The following is a 12222-nucleotide window of genomic DNA, read 5'->3' as shown; positions in this document are numbered from 1 at the left end:
TGTACTTATTAATCCCTTGACTTTCTTTTGGTCACATGTCTTCAAAATATTACAAGAACTCAAACCACTATTAACTAAGATTTGAATTGAAACAATACTGAACTCACATCACATTGGCCTCAAGTAGGAATTTCAAAACACATTTTCATACAAATCTTGTCACTTGCTAAGGTTGTAATGACAAAAAAACAATAAGATAAATGGTCATGTCTTGTGAAAGTTGGTACCAACTACTACTAATACCTAACAATAAGAATAAAGGAGTACAATGAAACAACATAGTAAGTAACAGCTTAATGATGATTCTTCCTCCACAACACTCCAATCTTCTTCAACATGTTTTTATTTTTCTTCTTTGGAGATTCATCGTCCGTGTCTTCCAAATAAGGAGAATTCATCGTCTTGCTACTAATAGAATTGAAGCTACTGTCAAGTGAGCCGTTTTTTCCTACACATTTACCATTGTTTCCAGTAGTAGAAAGTATGGACGCGGCTGCTTCAGCTGCCTTTCTCCACTGATCAGACTGAACTTTCAATCTCCTTAATTCGGCTTCCAACTCTGAATTTGCAGCCTGAGCAGCGTCTAACTGTTCTGTCACTCGAGACACTCTTCTGTTACTTCTATCTGCTTCTTCAGTTGCATAACTAAGTTTTGCCAAAGCCTCTTTCTCTGCAGCCTTTGCTGTTTCAACCGACGTAACAGCCTCGTCGGTGATTTTATTCTTCTCCAACTCCTTTATCTCCATCTTGAGGATACTGTTTTCTTCGGTTACATTTTGCAGCAAGATCTCTCTATCTAATAATTTTTCCTTCCACTCTGCAATATCAGTATCCAACTGTTTGAGTTCTGCAGCAAGTTTAGATTCCCTTTCAGCAGATTTGTTTTCATTGTGCCCCTCATTCTCCGATGACATACTTCGTAATTGAGATTCCTTTTCCATCAGACTCGCTTTCAGCTCTTCAATATCAGCTTTAGTTTTCTGCAATTCTTTGTTTAACTCAGCCTCTCTCTGATCGGATTCTGATTTTGTACGTTCAAGTTGTTCATAAGCACTTCTAATTTGCAATGTGCTCTGGATATACTCCTCTTGGTATCTTATCTCGGCAGCATCCAATGCAGACTTCAATTGCCCTACTTCAGATTTGACAGAGTTAAGCTCGGCCTTGAGCTGGTTTATCTCCTCATTTTCTCGAGAAAGTTCCTTTTCATTGGTTGAATCTGGTATGTTCTTATCGGCACCGTTAAGCAAACCAGCCTCGAGTTTGCTCACAAGCTCCTCTAATGATTTTTCTTGAGATCTTGATTTCTCTAACTCCAAAGCTAAGGACTCATAAGCTTCTGTTGCTTTTATACCATCTGCTCGAAGTGTTTCCACCGTCTTATTTACTGTTTCCAACTGCATTTGCATTTTGCCGATTACTTCTAAAGCTCGGGATTCGGATTCTTTGCAATCACTTGCCTCATTTTTTAATTTTTCCATAATAGAGATAGCTTCACCAAGATCCATCCTCAAGTCCTGAATCTCAGCATGATCCGACTCAGCATTGTTAGTTTGAGTAGATTCGGACTCGCAAGCTCTTTCAAGTTGACTTTTCAATTTCTGTATTTCATTCATGGCAGATGCCAAAGCAGATGAATCCATCGAGTGCTGCTTCTGGACAGCCTCAAGTTCAGATTGCCATGCTCGATCTCGATCCTGAGAAATTTTACTGAGTTCTTGAAGCCGTGCTTCTTCGGAAGCGGAAAGGTCTGAAAATTGTTGATGAGATTCCTCCAGCTCTTTCGACAAGGATAGTATCTGCTTCTTTGCTTCTTCGGCATCCTCTTGAGCTTTTCGCTTCCATGACTCTGATGAGTTAAGTTGATCCTTAGCACACTTCAGATCTTCTTGAAGCTTAGCAATCTGCGATTCCAATTCCTGAACCTTGCTAGGTCGCTTCTTCTAAAGCCAGAAAAAGGGGCACATTATCATGTGAATAATAAAATAAAACTATGAATATTATAAATATTCTGGATTTTGTATATACATATATTATAAAAAATGTTCTAAAATAATTGTTATGCTTTTCAATGTAACATTAATTTTTTTTTCTTTCAATTCTACCCCTAAATTACAACTTTTGAGTCATTATATTCTAGACTAAATTGCACTTTTGGCCACCTAACTTTCACAAACTTGCGATAATAACACTTTTGGCTCCCTAACTTTCACAAACTTGCAGTTTTGGAAAGTTAGGGGGATAAAATTACAAGGTTGTGAAAGTTAGGGGGCCAAACATGCTATTTTGAAAGTTAAGGTGACAAAATTGCAAGTTCGTGAAAGTTAGGGGGCCAAAAGTGCAATTTAGCCTATATTCTACATTTATACAACAACCAAGCATTGTCCCACTAAGTGAGGTTGATTACATGGATCAAACGGCGCCATAAATGTTCTATCATATTTTTCTATGCAACTAATTTATTCAACTGTACATTTAAGACAATGATTAATAACAAATAGTTAATAAGTATAGTTTTGTAAAATTACAACACTCTTTCATCTATTGATAACTTCTCTTAATGTGTGAAAAACCTAGGACAAATTATTTTGGAAAGGAGGCGCTAAACAGTTATTGTATATCATCAAGGAGTTTGACAATAGCCATATACATGATATAAGACATGATATAAGACAGGTCTAATTAAAGTGGGGTAATTAATTCAGATCTAGCCAAGAACTAATTTCAAATACCTCAGATATTGGACTGTGTGATAACCTGCGTTCATTTACTTTCGGACTCATGTCTTTTGGCGTCTTTCTTATGGGGTTTGGAGACGAGGAGGCTGAGTTAGAACCAGAGTTTGGCGTCTTCAACTGGCGAGCAGTCCGAGGGGTTGCAGCAGGCGATTTCCTTTGAGACATTTCCGAAGCACTGGTTCTGCAAGTGCTATCCACAAGCCAATTAGCAATCATAAACAAATGTAGACTAATTGTGAACGAAAACCATCTTCAAATAGCACATGAAGTAGTCAAGTGACGAGATGAAACTCATTCGTCCTAATTTTAGTCGCAAGATGGCACAACATATTGGTATGCAGGAAACATGTTAAAATTAAAATACTAACAATCTTACCTTGCTTTTGGTGTCTGCATAATTGAATGTTTCAAGAGATAATAATGCAATGAAAAGCCTTGTTCTTCAAAGCACCTGACACACTATTCCTGCAATAAGAATCAAAGATTAAGTGAAAAATAAAAAGATAAAGGAATTTGATTTATACTTTATAATTATATAGTACTAGTACTAGAAAAAAGCAAATTGAATCAAGTATTCAACAAAAAAGGCCAACAAACAAAACTTATAAAACCCTTCAAGGAAACTCCAAGTAAACAAACTCCACTACCACCAACCAACCAATGAACCAAATCCAAAACACACATAAATAGCTAAAATAAATAAACAGAACCAAGTACCAAAATCATTAAATAACTACCATCATTAAATAAATTTAACAAAAGAAACAATCTTTATAGTATTTCACAATTAACTTTCATTTTATTAATCTTCCCCTCCTTTTACATTGACCTCAGAAAATGAAACAAAATACACATGTTTGAAGAATTCCCAGATCTACAACAAGTACTTTGAAAACAAAAGAATAGTAAAAATGCACAAAGGAAAAAAAAAACATAGATTCTGTTCCAACAACATTAAAAGCAAACTAAAGTTACTATGTCTCTAAGTGAGAGACCAAAAAAAAAAACAGGAAAATTTGTCTGCATGTTGTGTTGACTAGAGAAAGCACCAAGCATCTTTGAACACACAAATAAAAATAAAATAAAAACTAAAAAAAAAAAGTAAATAAACTCAAAAATGTTGTCTTTAACAAACAGAAAAAACAAAATCCAGAATTTACACAAAGAGAATGTCTTTCTTCAGCTGATAACATAAAATTAGCTACAAAAATGTTAAAAAAACAGAAAAGAAAAGAAACTACAGTGAAGTGGAAATAAAACACTGACCAGAATGTTGAAGTTGAAGTGGAAATGGGAAGAGAGGGAAACCCTAGAGAGAAAGGGTGGGTTGGTGGGTGTTGTTGTTCTTCTTCCAAGTTGAGTTTTGGATTGTTGTGATGTGGTTTTGCTCACTTCCCGAGTTACTCTCACACACACACACACTACTGTATCACTGTGTCAGAGTATAGTAGCATAGTAGCCAACAGGGAAAAAACAACACTTTGGAACTCAGTTAACGTTAATTACACTACACGCTCTTTTTCTTATTCATTCACGCGCCTTCTTCACGCTCCAGTTTTTATGGGACCAACTAGTTCAAGTACTGAAAAAACTTTGTTTTTTTGTGATTTGCGAGGGAGACTTCAAACTCCAAACTTCGCATCTGGATACGGGTCCGCATAAAAAATAGTCCTATTAAATATAAGTTTAATTGTTCTATACCGTCGGTGTAATTTTGTTTTACACATATATTTAATGATGTGTTGCTATATTATTTAATAAATGTGACACATCATGTGTTTTTAATTACTATACATGATGTATCGATATATTATTGGACGTATGTGCAAAATAACTTTAGACTGACGGTGCATATAAATTAAATTCATTAAATATAGTGTCATGCTAATCAGTTTTTCGAACAATTGTTAATTAATCATATTAAAAAGTTAAGGACCATGGTCTTTGTTTTTTTTTTTAATCGACCAAAGTCTTTGTTGGTCTTCTTCTAGCTCCGTCCCTGATAAAAATGAATTAGTCTCTCACTAAGTAATGAACCGATGTTCAAATTTCAACGGAAAAAGACGCTCTCGATAATATGCATTCACACATAGAACAAGATAATATATATTTTTACATTATTAATTTAATATCATTTTAAAATAAATGAACTTGATTAACATTTTGTAATTTTATAAATCACTTGAGAATATCGATGATGTCGGGAGATTACATTGATAAAACCATTTTTTATTTTTTTGAAAATGAAATTCAGTTTTTATTAAAAAGTTTTGAAGGATATTTGTTCGATTTTGCAAGATTTATGGGTAAGAAAATTAGGTATAGGGGGGGGGTGAAGTATTTTTTCCATGGCCGAGCTAAGGTCCAGAGATGAATCCAGGACAAGTTTGAGGCCCAAAATGTTTCACTTTTAACAAACCCTAAACGTAGGTGAAGCCCACATGTTTTTGTCAAAAATGAACATGGCATTGTTGTCCCGTAATGCAGCAACCATTAAATAATTTACTAAATCATTTTAATTAATTGAATAAATAAAGTATATAAAAAGGAAATATCCCAAGGATATTGTACATCCCTGGAGAGGAGAGAGAGGCACATGCAAGTGCAAATGCAATGCATGCCTCAGCACTGACACTGCAACCGACAACTGCACGCGAACAATTCTACACTCAACTGCCCAACCAGACACGCGCCGACTAATTTCCTTTCTTCTCTCTCACGTGGCGATATCGCCATATCCACTCTTTTTCCACCAATTCTTCAGTACTGTTTTTTCTTCTTTTTATGACCACTACTCCTAATAATTTCGTAATTTTCTTCTTCTTTTATAATGAATTTATTTATGGAAAATGCTACCGGTGCCCCCGGGACAATGGTTAAGGTAACTAAAGATAGTATTATTATCTTGAAACTTGTGAAGTCAACATTTTAAAAGTTCAAATTTTTGTTTTTTCAATGCAATTTTTTTCTTTTCATTTCCTTTTTAGTTCCTTAACTAGTGCCCCGGGGGCACTAGTTAGCATGACCCTTTATTTATTACTAAATTAGTATAGATCAAATAATAACCTATTTTCAATATTTGTTTTTAATGAAACTAATAAAATTCAACATAAATATTTTCAACTAACTTTGCAAGCATCAAAGATTTAAAATGGCCAAAGTTTAAGGTCCGTAACTTGCGCGCATTAATGGTCCATTTGGACGAAAAGAAAAAAAATTATGAAAATTAATAGATAAACTTGGACTAAAAATTAATGATGAACTTGAACTAAAGAGTATTCAGAAACACTGTTTAGCAAGACCCAATATTTAAATATTATATGAGTTATTTTATTTTAATTATTGGATGCATGTGTAAAATAATTTTACTGTGACGATACATATAAATTAAATTCTTATAGTATTTTTGAATCAAGTAGCTTAGTGGTAGAAAATTCAACTTAAATATAAATAAGGGAAATATATAAGATTCGAACCCAAACTCTTACTTATATATAAAATTGAACTAAGTTGACGGAGACTTCAAACAAACAATAAACCTCAAAGATTGATTATTGACATTATAATAACACATTAATAAACCTCAAACAAACATATCAACCGTTGGATCTTTATTATTAAGATAAAGATTAAGATTAGATTATTGACTGCAATGATGTGCAGTATCAGTGCTTAGTTGGAATCCATCCACTCTCCCCACACATTTTCACTACACAATAACCGCCCTATTACACTCTACATACACACTCACTTTTTGTTTCTTTTCTTCCTAAAATAACCTTTTTCTAATGAATCACACTCCTTTAATTATTTCCTCTATTTAAAAACTTAGCTTCAGAATTACGCATAAAAAAAAAAGAAAGAGTTAGTCGCACTAGCACTTCATTTTCTCACACACACACACACACACGCTGTGAGCCTGTGACTGTGTAATGATATTGAGTTGAAGAAATGGCGGAAGTGAGAGGAACCAGAACCACGTGGTGGAGCGAGGAACTAGCAAGTTTAATGGAGAATCCGATACAAGAAACAACACCTTCAACGACGTCGTTTGAGGTTAGAAAATCGGAGGAAGTTATAACTGAATCGGGTGCTGGAGAAGAGAGTTTGAAGGAACATGCGGTTGGATTTTTGATGGCTTGGTGTGAGATACTTATGGAGTTAGGTAGAGGATGTAGAGATATTCTTCAACAGAATTTCTTCAATCAAGATTCTTATGTTGTTAAGAAGTTGAATGGACCTTTTTCTAAGGTTTCTAAGAGATTAAACTTTTTGAATGATTTTTTGCCTGAAGATCGTGATCCTCTTCATGCTTGGTCTATTGTTTTAACCGTTTTTCTTCTTGCTTTCGCAGGTTGTTGCTAAATCCATTTCCATCTCTTAATTAATTATTTAATTACTTTTTATTTGCTACAGTATTAGTATTAGTACTAGTTTTAGTTTAATTTCCTTGTTTGTTAGTTGCAATAAATTTTAATTTCAATTTAATAACCTAGTAGAGTGTTTGTTTGAGGTTGAGCTCTATTGTTTGTAATTCTGTTTGATGACTAGGCTTTGTTGCTATTTTTGTGGATTTTGTTTGTTGTTGAATATTTTGTATATGCTGTTGACTAGGTCTTTCGTTGGAGATGAAATTATATATTGATTCATATGTAGTACACTGTAGGATTGGTTTGATGTTGTTAATGTTATGTTTTAATTTCAAGTCTTATTATGTGAATCTGTTGTGCTGTTTTGTTGATTGATTTCCGAAAGGATCATAAGATTATTCATTTCACCGGTGAATAATCCCTCTATTCCTAATTATAAGTAGAAGTGAGTCAAAGAAAATTGATGTATCCGGTCCAAATTAATTTTGGTTTTGTAAGTCCTTTAATGTTTGTATGCGTTTATAAAGAGATTATTACAATATACAGTATGTGCTCATAATAAATGTATTACTTATACTACATTATGTGGCTTCAATTTTCAATGAGTGGATTAATTTCTATAAATGCAAGTCAAATATTTTCAGGGTACTACGTATTTCTTTATGGCATATATGAATCTTTGTGTTTTCTACTTGTTGATTTTCTGTCTCTGTACAAATTCAGTCAAGTATAATTTTATATTCTATGGATTTTGGGAGAAAAATGATATTTAAATGCTTACAGATGATCTTTGCCATGGTTATGCAATCTTGGCCTAGTATAAGGGTGGCTGACTTTTGATTATTAAATTGTTTGCAGCTATAAGTGTAGATTCTAATCACAAAACTTTAACCAAGGTGATGACGGTGCGCATACATCCTCCTATTGCTAGCCGCATATTGCTTCCAGATGGTAGGTATATGGCTTATCATGATCAAGGTGTTGCAGCTGGAAGAGCTAGATTTTCCCTTGTTGCTCCACATTCTTTTCTTTCATCTCGGCTTGCAGGTAAAGTATAATCAAGAGTTTCCGATGATAAAAAACCAGCATTTGTAAGAATTGCATACTTATTATCCTTATAAGGATTCAAAAACTTATTCACTACGAAAATTGAGTACTTATCTTCTAACATTTTCTACTGCCTTATTTTTATCCTTCTATAATGGTAGGTATTCCTGGAGTTAAAGCATCATTACTTGAAGAGTACGGTGTTCGTTTGGTCACTTATGATCTTCCTGGTTTTGGGGAGAGTGATCCGCATCCCAACCGAAATTTCAATTCATCAGCTTTGGATATGTTGCATCTAGTCAATGCTGTCAATGTAACTGATAAGTTCTGGGTACTATGCCACTCAAGTGGATGCATTCATACTTGGGCTTCGCTCAGATATATTCCTGAGAGAATTGCAGGTCGTTCCTCCTTTTCAAAATTCTAATGTCTCGATACCTTTGATTTGTTCATCTTAATCTCTCATCTGAAATGGGCTTATAAGTTATAGCAAATTAGTAATGTGAATATTTTGTGAAATAATGAGTTGTGATTTGTGACTATCTCCATTCATGTAAGTTTTTGGGAAAGAAAGTGAAAAAATAAATGTCAATTGTGGTTATACACCAATGTTATAATTATAATTTATAGTTGATTACCTACCTCTGTTGAGCATGTTTAACAATCTTTTTTCAACCTGCTAAACATAGAAAAGTGATACGTGGATTTTGATATGATTTGTAATATTACCTGAAATTGCAGGTGCAGCAATGTTAGCCCCTATGGTTAATCCATATGAGTCACACATGACTAAAGATGAGATGAAAAGAACTTGGGAGAAGTGGCTGCCAAAGAGAAAATATATGTATTCTTTGGCGTATAGATTTCCAAAGCTTCTCTCTTTTTTTTATCGGAAAAGTTTCTTGCCAGAAAAGCATGACCGGATTGACAAGCAATTTTCACTTTCACTAGGAAAGAAGGTCAGTTGTGATAACCTTGAATTATGTTGAAAGGGATAAAACGAGTGTCTTTTTTTTACTCTTTATCTATTTATTTTTTATTTCAGCAATAGATATAAACACTCTCCTTAACTCCCAATAGCTAAGTTTGAATTATGGTTGCTGAAAAAATTATGGTGTCATTCAGCATTCTGTTTGAATCAACTGTCCATCATGCATCAGCTGGTTGATTTTGAAACTAGTGCCATCCAATATACGTGTCCTTTTCAAAATTCATTTTTTTGTAAAACACTGAAGCTACTTCATTTGAATAAGAGATACTAAAGCCGCAGAGGGTTAGTAGTACTATCTGTCTCACTAACATTTGACAGAAAATATTTACCATTATTATTATAACTTCGGTTTGTGTTAAAATGTATTCCTCTTTTTCCTGCCTCCTTCGGTGGAACTGACTTTTGAATGTAAAATGTGAAGCTGAATTTTGAATATAAATGTAAATAAAAACTCTACTAGGGCAAGTTACTAGTACATCAATTCTCAATAAGCAGTTCTGTAGATTAGGGCAATTACAATTTTTTGACGAATCAAATTCATAAATGTTCAGGATGAAATTCTCGTTGAAGAACCTGAATTTGAAGAATTTTGGCAGAGGGATCTGGAGGAGTCGGTTCGCCAGGGAAACTTGCGGCCATGTCTAGAGGAAGCTGTTTTGCAGGTATCCAAATGGGATTTTGACATTGAAGAACTTCATGTGCATAAGAAGTGTCGAACAGGGAGCTTACTTCTTTGGTTGAAGTCCATGTACGGTCAGGCAGAATGTGAATTAGCAGGATATCTTGGCCGTATTCACATATGGCAGGTTTGAACATTTTGTTCTTTGGATATTGCTGTCAAGATTATTCTGTATATTCTTTCATTATATCTATTTTATTAAGTACTCCTACTAAGTAAAACAGTTTTTCAACTTAATTTTTTGACTTTGATTTCAGCTTGTTACAAGGTACTAGTACTATGAATCTTACATTTCCCTTTTCAATTCTCAAACAGGGATTGGATGATCGGGTGGTCCCTCCATCAATGACAGAGTACATAGAAAGGGTGTTGCCAGAGGCAGTAATCCATAAGCTTCCAAATGAGGGCCACTTCTCCTATTTCTTTTTCTGCGATGAATGCCACAGGAAAATATTTGCCACTCTTTTTGGAACACCTCAAGGTCCGTTTGAACAACAGGAGGAAACTGCGTTAGAGAAAAACACAGAAGATGCTTTACAAGTATCTGTTTCTGATAAATGATGGGAAAACTGCTGATATACACGAGTTCGATTTGGATGTAAATAACACAGGCGGCTCCTATGCACAGTAAAGCTTCAAAGAAGAGAGTTTACACAAGGATTCTTAAGTTTTGAACCACAAGAGCTTTTGGAGATATAGGTAAAAAGTGTGCCACCTACATTGTCTTTACTAACCTTCCACAGTTCCACTGTCCTGAAGCAAACTGTATCTTAACTGCCTTCTTGGTTTAGAGTGTTTATTCGATTGACCGTTAACTCAGCGGCAAAACCATGCCTGTTACTTAATACCACTTCTTATTTCTCTCTCCTCTCTTTTATCATTTTCTCATATTTTCAGTTTGAATTTTGCATGGGGGGTTTGATGAGTATAGGGTTTATCTTTTTCTATAAGAAATGAAGTGTGCGCAAAGGCGAACTTCATTACTATAGTAATAGTGTGTGCAAAGGCAATCATTTCTAAAATGCGCGAAATAATAATTGAGTCTTTGTATGTCTAAAAAATTAGTACTTGTGATGGATTATTTTCTTTTAAAAGAAACTATAGTTACTTGCCAGTTGCCACCAGACATGAAGCAATCAGCAAATTATGCAGATTGAATATTTGTTAGTGTAGCTTAAGCATATAATCAAATCAAAATCATAATTACTGAGCAAGCGTATCAAAATTCCAACTTTTTCTTCCTTCAACTGGAATCCTTCTGCTTTAAAAAAGTAAAGGATAGAAACAATTCAAAAGGAATCTAGATGAAGCTTGCTTAAACGTCAAGCTAAGCAGTAAATAAAGGCCCAAGAAAAAGCCAAATGTGAATGAATACATGTAAAGACTAAAGTTGAAACCAACATTAGTGGTTTCTGTCTTTGACCAAGTAATTTGTATCCTTACATTGTTATGAGAACGAGATTAACTCGGGAGACATGATTGCAACTACTATTAGACTTTCCCTTTGATAGCATGGCCCACTTATATCTCATCTAGTACTGTTACAGTATTTTAATTGTTTTTAAATTCATTAACCAGGAACAATTTATAACTGATAATAATCCAAGTACAAAAGTTGCAAATCTTCATAGATGCAATGCAAAAAACAAAATGTGCCAACTGTTTAAACAGAGTGGCACACAAAGTTACTACTGTGTGCTACATTTGGTCCACACATTTAGTTGTAGTGTTTTTGTTAACTTTAAGATGAAAGTATGCATCTAACAATCAGACAAAACATGTTTTGTTATTTATTCAACATATTTTAAACAACTGAGATTTCAAATTAATTGACAAAAATGGGCCAATTATCTTGCAAAATGATGTAGAGAGAGAGAGAGAGAGAGAGAGAGAGAGAGAGAGAGAGAGAGAGAGAGAGAGAGAGCGAGAGAGAGAGAGAGAGAGAGAGAGAGAGAGAGAGAGAGAGAGAGATTAGGCATAGTAGTACTGATGTTAGCTGGAATACCCCACTTCAACTACCAATTGTTGATAAATAAATAAATAGTTAAATTAAATAGTATATATTTCCCCAAACCCCACCACCAAGAAAAAGAAAGCTGGAAAAACCAGCAAAAGATGGATCAAATAAATGTGCATGTTAGCATTAGAGTTGCAGATGCTTAAGTTAAAAATAAGCTCTTGAAGCTGTTCAGTGGTGCTAATCACGTTGCCACTTCTTGCTTCGTTAAACCTCATGTTTTATATTATTTAACTAGCATAGACACCGGCGACTAAGCATGTGTTTTCTTTCATTGGTTGGGCGAAACAAAAGATAGATAAATAGATTGATAGATTGGTTATATGGATGAGAACTACCAAGTCCTGAAGGAACTATCAGAGTATAAAAGCAATGTAAGC

The 12222-nt window shown here is 34.3% G+C and overlaps 2 protein-coding genes across 3 annotated transcripts; one reads left to right on the top strand and one right to left on the bottom strand.

The window, feature by feature from the left end:
* Positions 1–86: 86 nt before the first annotated feature.
* On the bottom strand, positions 87–4386 carry LOC123892953 (interactor of constitutive active ROPs 2, chloroplastic). Of its 2 annotated transcripts, none has more exons than XM_045942853.1 (4): positions 4005–4386; positions 3115–3203; positions 2733–2919; positions 87–1943 (listed from the first exon to the last, which is right to left on the bottom strand). In XM_045942853.1, the coding sequence occupies exons 2-4, from the start codon at positions 3132–3134 to the stop codon at positions 294–296; spliced, it is 1857 nt and encodes a 618-aa protein (XP_045798809.1). In that variant the 5' UTR covers positions 3135–3203; positions 4005–4386; the 3' UTR covers positions 87–293. The 2 variants fall into 2 exon arrangements, with proteins under 2 accessions (XP_045798809.1, XP_045798808.1); XM_045942852.1 differs by having other exon boundaries at positions 2733–2928; positions 4005–4208.
* Positions 4387–6415: 2029 nt separating this feature from the next.
* Positions 6416–10692, top strand: LOC123892952. The gene is made up of 6 exons (XM_045942851.1): positions 6416–7092; positions 7967–8155; positions 8317–8556; positions 8897–9114; positions 9698–9952; positions 10141–10692. The coding sequence occupies exons 1-6, from the start codon at positions 6690–6692 to the stop codon at positions 10384–10386; spliced, it is 1551 nt and encodes a 516-aa protein (XP_045798807.1). The 5' UTR covers positions 6416–6689; the 3' UTR covers positions 10387–10692.
* The last annotated feature ends 1530 nt before the right edge of the window (positions 10693–12222 follow it).

This window comes from Trifolium pratense, linkage group LG6 (assembly GCF_020283565.1).
Source record: "Trifolium pratense cultivar HEN17-A07 linkage group LG6, ARS_RC_1.1, whole genome shotgun sequence".
NCBI classification, from domain to species: domain Eukaryota; kingdom Viridiplantae; phylum Streptophyta; class Magnoliopsida; order Fabales; family Fabaceae; genus Trifolium; species Trifolium pratense.
Note: the sequence above shows the minus strand (reverse complement) of the source record. Positions and strands in the feature narration are given on the sequence as shown.

Coding starts and splice junctions, on each gene's coding strand:
- LOC123892952 (XM_045942851.1), top strand. CDS start 6,690: ATGGCGGAAGTGAGAGGAACCAGAACCACGTGGTGGAGCGAGGAACTA. Junction 8,557..8,896: donor TATTCCTGAGAGAATTGCAG/GTCGTTCCTCCT, acceptor CTGAAATTGCAG/GTGCAGCAATGTTAGCCCCT. Junction 9,115..9,697: donor CACTTTCACTAGGAAAGAAG/GTCAGTTGTGAT, acceptor ATAAATGTTCAG/GATGAAATTCTCGTTGAAGA.
- LOC123892953 (XM_045942852.1), bottom strand. CDS start 3,134: ATGCAGACACCAAAAGCAAG. Junction 2,929..3,114: donor ATGCAGACACCAAAAGCAAG/GTAAGATTGTTA, acceptor GCTTGTGGATAG/CACTTGCAGAACCAGTGCTT. Junction 1,944..2,732: donor CACACAGTCCAATATCTGAG/GTATTTGAAATT, acceptor TTCTGGCTTTAG/AAGAAGCGACCTAGCAAGGT.